At 35.9% G+C, this 7,781-nt stretch overlaps 1 protein-coding gene across 1 annotated transcript; it reads left to right on the top strand.

The window, feature by feature from the left end:
- Window positions 1-1,373: 1,373 nt before the first annotated feature.
- LOC109184337 (disease resistance protein At4g27190-like) lies at window positions 1,374-4,358 on the top strand. The gene has a single exon (XM_019334333.1). The coding sequence runs from the start codon at window positions 1,374-1,376 to the stop codon at window positions 4,356-4,358; it is 2,985 nt and encodes a 994-aa protein (XP_019189878.1).
- Window positions 4,359-7,781: the final 3,423 nt, after the last annotated feature.

Below are 7,781 nucleotides of genomic sequence, written 5' to 3'. Positions count from 1 at the left end.
AATTGCAATTCTCTTCCCACGTAATTCCCCGTGTAACCAAACGCCCTGCTAGGGTTTCTATACTTATTAATATCATTTTAAAAAAATGACATTGTATGTTTATGAATGAGAACTCAAACAAGCAATAATTCCCTTCGTTGACTGAACTGTAGGTGGGACCAAATTGTCCCTTTTTTATTATTATTATTATTATTATTATTTTGTTTTTGTTTTTATCCATGGCTTAAACAGTTAAACTACGTACGTGTAACGCTAGGAACAAAGATTATTAGAAGTAAATCTTAATAAACTTTTGTGATGGTCCTTCTTTATAAGGTCAATGATCCTCCATTGCCCCGTTAGTGTAAGCCTCGAACTTGCTCCGTAGTTTAAGCGTCGAACCAAAATATATTGTGTGATTCTCTTATGAAATTGTCTTATGAATTCCTATTTGCAGAATAGATTGGATATATAAGAAGTGTAATACTTATTATTGAAATTTTAGTATTAATAAAAGATAAATTGATTGTTACTATTGTAAAGGAAAGTGTGATATTTTGACTAAAAAATGTAATATTTTCAAATAAAAAATGTAATATTTATGAGTTGAAAAGTTAGTATGAGATAAAATGCAATATTAATTAATTAAGAATAACTTGATTGATTATTACTTATTATGGAAAGTATAGGATTCGTTTATTAATTGATTTTTTTTTCAGTTTTCTGTTAATAAACGGGCCGATAATCATGTGTACGATGTATGTTCTCATTCGAAAAGATTGGCTATCCGTTTATTATGGTTTCGAATGAAGAAGGCTTTTCGTGATGTTTCATGTGTACGATGTATGTTCCCTTCGCCGCCGCCACACATGGTCGTGTTTTCTGATCGGAGAAGTCGGAAATGGGAAGAAGCTGATTGGAGAAGAAACAAAAGATTGTAAAATGACTAAAATACCCTAATGATTTGACCTATTTAAATTTTTCGGTGAGATTTGGCCGGCAATTTGGCCGGCGTGATCAAAATTGATAGAAATTGCATAGTCAAGGTATTAAATTAACATTTTTGAAAGTTAAGTGTTGCAATTAACACAACTACAATAGTCAGTGGACCAAAATTGAAATTTTCTCAAGTGATTCAAACAATGGTGGATCATTTTTTTTTTTTTTTAAAAAAACAATGGTTGATCATATAATTTGCCGTGAAAATGGAGCCAAGATCGAACTTAAAAAATGTAGACTTCAATGCCATCAACTAGCCAATCTTTTCACACTGGGTCAATTCCAGCACAGCGTACAGAGTCGTCTTCCCATCAATATTCTGTGTTGTTGTCCCTCATTAATTTTTCCAGTGAATCTTCAACTTCCTTTGAATTGTGAACGTATAGTACTTTCCGATGGAAGTTGTGGCTGCAATTGTAGGTTCAACTCTGACAGAGCCATTTCGGCTTCTGTTTAGATCCATCTGTGCTAAGATCAAGAATGTGTTCAAGAACCATTCCAATTACAAGGATCTCGAGAGAAACATGGAATCTCTATTGAAACTCAAACAACTCCTAGAAGATGATGAGCTTCAGCATCACCTACCAAGAATTCAAGTGGAAGAATGGTTAAGGAGAGTTGAAAGTTTGAGTAATGAATTCAGTCCTGTGCAGTCAGGAATAATGGCAAATGGCGATACAACTAGTCCCTCTGGTTGCATTTGCTCATCAGTGGATTGCAAATTGAGCAAAAATATGGCGAAATGGCGGGTGGAAGCAAAGCATCTGATGGAAGCTGGAAGAGAGTTTGAAAACAGGACAGTGGGTGTCAATAATCCTCCACCTATTCCAGTTGAGCAAATTCCTGTGCCATCAATCGAAGGTCAACCAACTTGCATGAGAAATCTGTCAGAGATGATGAATTTGTTGAGAAATGGTGAGGCTAAGAGGATTGGTGTTTGGGGCATGGGAGGCATTGGCAAAACTACTCTGATCAAGAATCTGAACAACGAGCTTAGCAAGACAGAAAATCATCAACTTTTCAGCATTGTGATATGGGTTGTGGTATCCCAACAGAAAAGCTTAAAAGCCATCCAATCACAAATCGCGGAGAGATTGAATATGAAGATCAAAACGGAAGAGAGTGAACATGGAGTAGCCACTCGACTGCACACCAGACTGGAGAAAGAAAAAAGCTTTCTTCTGATTCTGGATGACGTATGGGACGAAGTCAATCTCGACCTCGTAGGGATTCCTCGCCTCGAAAACCATACCGGGGGTAAGCTCATACTAACTTCACGGTTTTTAGACGTTTGTCGACAAATGTTGACTGACACCGATTTTGAACTGAGTCGGTTGAGCCAAGAAGAAGCTTGGAGTTTGTTTTCTCAACATGTTGGGGAAGAAGTGATGGGTGATGACCAAATCAAGCCGTGGGCGGAGGCAGTTATTAGGGAATGTGATGGATTGCCCCTTGCAATAATTGTGGTCGGGGCATCTATGCGGAGAAAGAGAAACATTGCATTGTGGAAAGATGCACTCGATGCCTTACGAAGATCAGTGCCTCGTCGTATTCAAGGGGTTGAAGAAAAAGTGTACAATCCTCTCAAGTGGAGCTATGATTCTTTAGAAGGTGAGCATTTGAAACCTTGCTTTTTGTTTTTCTGCTTGTTTCCAGAGGACTATGAAGTTGATGTTCATACGCTAGTCCAATACTGGCTTGCCGAAGGTGGTTTACTTGACGAGCTACACACTTATGAGCAATTATATGATCGATGTGTTACGATTGTTGAGAGCCTAAAAGACTCTTGTTTGTTGGAAAGAGGTTTTGTTAATCCAAATTCTGTGAAGATGCATGATGTAGTTCGCGATGTTGGGATATGGATAGCATCCTCCTTAGAGGAGGATAGGTGCAAATCCTTTATTCGTGCCGGGGTTGGTGAGACGTGGATATCAGAGCAGCATCTCTTGAATTTTTGCTCGGGCAAAGTGAAGAGAGTTTCTTTCATGAATAATAATATAGCAAGTCTGCCAAACTGCGAGGTACAATGTGTTGTTGTTGAAGCATCCACCTTATTTCTGCAAGGTAACAAGAACCTACTTGAAGTGCCTAACTCCTTTTTACAAGGATTTCGAGTGCTAAGAATCTTGGACTTAAGTGGGAGCAAAATCAAATTCTTGCCAGCCTCTCTTCTTCAACTTGGTGAGCTTCGAGCTCTCGTTTTGGAAGGGTGTAATGAATTGTCCGAGTTGCCACCCTTGGCAATGCTTGGAAAGCTACAAGTACTTGATTGTAGTGACACTGCTATTGCTAAATTGCCAGAAGACTTTGAGAGGATGACGAGCCTACGGCAATTAAGCTTATCCCACACTCATAAGTTGCAGAAAATTTGTATTGAGAAAATTTCCAACTTATGTAATCTGGAGTTTCTAAATATGATAAGCAGCGCTGCTAGATGGGGAACGAGGAAAACAAACGAGGAAAGCATACCGTTTGAGGAGTTGCTATGCCTGGATCGATTAAATGCTTTTTTCATCGTCTTAGAAGACATCCCTCATTTCACCACCGGGCATGTTTCCTGGCTTGGGAGAATTAACAATTTCACTGTTGATGTCTGTCCTAACCGCGAGCTTAAAAGACAAAAATCATATCCGGTTGTTAATAGCAAGGAAGTATCTTTCTACGACATTCGTTTCTCGGGAGATGAATCAGTTGGGTGGTTGTTAGTAAATGCTTTTTCCTGCAAAATTGATGAGTGTAAGGAAGTCGATCTCATCCTTGGCAACTTGGTTAGGAACAGCGTCAACCTTGGTCCCTTTGCTCACTTGAAGGACTTGAGCATATCTAATTGTTGCATTTCTGTCCAACCGGGGCAATGTGTTGCGCAATTTGATCTGTTACCAAATTTAGAGAAACTTAGTTTCTTCGACTTGGGTGGATTAGAAAGCCTTTCAGACTTGAGCAATTTGCTTGGGCTGCATTTCACTAAGCTCAAGTATATACGAGTTTGTTACTGTGATCAACTGGAGAATTTCCTGAGAACAGATGATGAAACTGTTAGAAAGCTTGAAAAAGTGGATCAAATCGATATAGAAAGTTGCATGAAACTGACACAAGTTTTCAAGAATGCATCATCAGACAACTTTGTTCCAAACTTACAATCCATGCATTTGATTCTACTCCCCGCACTAGAAGCGATTTGCGAAGCAGATGTATCATCATGGGAAAGTCTAAAGGTGCTTGAAGTGAAAGGATGCAATATGTTGCGGAAGCTGCCTCTTGGTATTCAAAATGCAGAGAGTATTCAAGTGATCGAGGGCGAACAAAATTGGTGGGATGGGCTAGAATGGGATAATGAAAATTCCAAGATTCGCCTACAATCACTCTTTATAGATATGTGATGGATGGGGAATGAGTATTGGCATCACACCAATTTCCATTGTTCCTGCAATTTGAATTGTCTCGGGAGGATTTTCACCATTTCCAGTTTCAATTTTTCAAACATAAATCCTTGTAGACAATGATTATTTGGAGGAGAATGTTATACAGATGGTTGGTTGATCTCTTAAATGACAAATCTTAATATTGGCCCTGCCTGGATTGCAGCTAAGCTAAACAATCTTTGATTACATTATTCCCAGTAAAAGAAAAATCTGAAATTTTGCTGTTGATACGGTGACAGGCACAAGTAGTTAGATTCCAAGATGATATTGCTCAAGCCCTGACAGGATAGGTACAGTTTTGGCCAAGAAGGGGTGGGATCTTGAATGCAGTGAAGTCGGCCATTCCGAGCAGCCACAAACCCGCCATTCTGATTTCTGGCCACTTCAGTTTAATTTCTTGTTTTTTTTTTTTTTTTTTGGTCGTATGAACGGTTCGAGTTGTTTTGGATGTTATGTAAGTTGTATCTTTTTTGGAACTTATGTAAGTTGTATCTGAATAAGGTTTTTTTTTTATTTTTTTTGTTTTGTTTTGTTTTGTTTTTTTCTCTTCCTATTCAATTGCTTTCCCCCTCTCTTCCACTTCTACTCCAATCAGCCAAATTCAATTATTTCTGTTGTAATGTTTGTGTCCGTTGGCCTTTAGCTCTTAACGGGTGATTGCAGGATTGGATTACAATGTAAAGATAAAAGTGAAGTAAATGTAGAACAATAGACAAGGAGAGCCAAGACAAGGAATTCTTATTCAACCATCTCTATCTTCCATACAACCATAGCACATCTATATATAATATACAAATGTAACGGAAGACATAATGCAGCCATTAATCACTTAACCGTTACATAATCAATACTAATAATGGCCACAATAAAAATATATTTATAACACTCCCTCTTGGATATTATTTGGCTACGATCTTGCCTCATTAAAAACTTGCTAGGAAAACCCTGTGGGAAAAACCTAGACAATAAGAGAGTACAATAGAAAATATATTCATGCCTCATTAAAAACTTCACTAGGAAAACCATGGGAAAAAACCTAGTTGAAGAAAAGAGTACATGATATATGTAAAAACATATATTGTATTGGTCGGCTCATTAAAAACCTTAACTTAAGAAAACCCTGTAGGAAAAACATAGTTAAGGGAAAAAGAGTACACCATAAGCGCAGCCTTCAGGGCATAATCTGCATAATCTTTAGGATTTTGGAGTTTGTTCATTTATTAACCAATTATTTTGCAACTTTTCTCCATTGTCATTACTATATCATACTCATGCCTCGTTAAAAACCACACTAGAAAACCCATTGGGAAAAATCTAGTGAGAAAAAGAGTACATGGTATGTATATGCTGCAAAAAGTATAACTATTAGTCCTTTTAAGACCCAATCTACAGGATTGACTCGAGTGAATGTACTTCATGTCTCCCTCTGAAGATAACAATTTTCAAATTCTACATTGCCTGTAAAATCATTGTTTCTAAAGGGTGTAGAGAAGGGGTATGGTACAATTTTCAGGATTGTCATTAGAATTTATCATATTTTCTCATGATCATCTGGACCAGTAAAATTATTTATAGTTTATATTTTGTTGCTCCCCCTAAATATAATAATTTTTCTTTATCTACCCATATCAATCTTATGGATATTTTGTAGGTATATATTTGCTAACTTGTCACTGGAGCAAACCTTCTGAACAAATATTTTATCACTCTTCTGGAGTTCATGTGGATCAAGGTATTATATCATGAAAAACTATATACGTTTTTATCTGTAACAAGTATGATGACTTCATGCCAAAAAGCATCAATACGAGTATTTGTACCTTGATTTACTATTCGTTATCTTATCTCATAACTTAACATCATCAAGCTCTTTACATATTTCATTGATGATTATACCATAAATATTGACTGAGATAATAAATAAGTTTATTATCAACTCTTTATTGAGCACATAATGGTACATATTATTCCTTCTATATGAGGATAATAACCCCATTCGCAACTCTTTAAAGAGTAAATAATGACACTTAAATAAATCCTCATTTCGGGAATTATAAATCCATTAGGGATTTTTCAAGATAAACTAGAGGATATGTTTAGGATATTTTCAAGAGGAAACAATATTTAAGTTTCCTAATGACATATAAAATTACTAGGCATGTTTATGATAATATGTTTTCATACTTTGTAATGGGGGAGAAAATATCTTTAGTCAATTTATTGACTATAAGAAAAATCATAGTTAGTAACTTACTAACTTTTATACTTCTTATTTTGTGATTTTCATTCATCACATTTTGAGAAAATCCATCAAGGATTTTAAATATAAGTAACAAGTTACCCATATAAATATGTGATAACTATAACTATTAGCTACATATCTAATTTATTTACTGCTAGTTTTATTGAATAGCGGAATATAAAGCCATGACTAATATTGGGTCTCTGCGAAAACCCTCCACTCGCCTTAATTTATTAGCGAATTCTGATTTGTATGCTTTAATTGCTATTTTAATTTCTATGAAAATAGTTAGCACGCTGCAGGCGTTATACAACTATTTTCACTTCTGGATCCAGATTTAAGTATTTATGAGCAATAGAGGCAAAAAATGTTGTCGACAACTATAACAGCTTTGTAAATATCTTTTATACACATGGCAATTTTGTATCAACCAAATATATGGCATTTCCCAAAAGTATTTGGATTTGGTTGTTCCGCTTCCCCAGTATTTTAGTTATTTGGTGCACCTACAATTTCACTGGGGGTTTTCGCCTTCTAGACGAATATCTTCAGGATAAAATTTCTATATTTCTGGAGTAATGAAATTTCTATACTAGATCTAGTTTTGTAAATTCTTAAACCAATATATGCTTCTGGCATAATGGTAGAGATTGTTTAGTCCTAGTTGGGGATTTCAACTCTTAAGATATTTTCTATGGACTTAGTCACTCCTTGGGATTTCTAGCAGATTATTTGTTCAATGTCTGAACTTCTGGTTCTATAAGGCTAGTACATGGGTTTAAAGATTTTTATCAATTTCTCGGCTTTAATTAATTAGGAATTTCAAATCTCCCCCTAGTGCCGAGAAAAGATCTTATAATGCAACCAACATCACTGTTGATTTCTCATGATGGGATATAGTTAGAAGGGTTGCATACTAAAAAAAATGAACGCAGATAGGGAAATGCATCTTGTACTAGCGTATGTGATATGTAGTGGATCAACATATTGGTTTTTCAATTTTGAAGGTCCCCAACAAACATATTTCCTCCAAAATTGCATAATTTGCTTTCCAAACAAATCTCTATTAAGATTTAGAGCTTTAGTTAAAAAATATGATATTGTGTATGTTAATTAAGTGTTTCATGACAATTAGAGAA

The sequence above is a fragment of the Ipomoea nil genome, unplaced genomic scaffold (assembly GCF_001879475.1).
Source record: "Ipomoea nil cultivar Tokyo-kokei standard unplaced genomic scaffold, Asagao_1.1 scaffold1259, whole genome shotgun sequence".
NCBI lineage: Eukaryota > Viridiplantae > Streptophyta > Magnoliopsida > Solanales > Convolvulaceae > Ipomoea > Ipomoea nil.
Note: the sequence above shows the minus strand (reverse complement) of the source record. Positions and strands in the feature narration are given on the sequence as shown.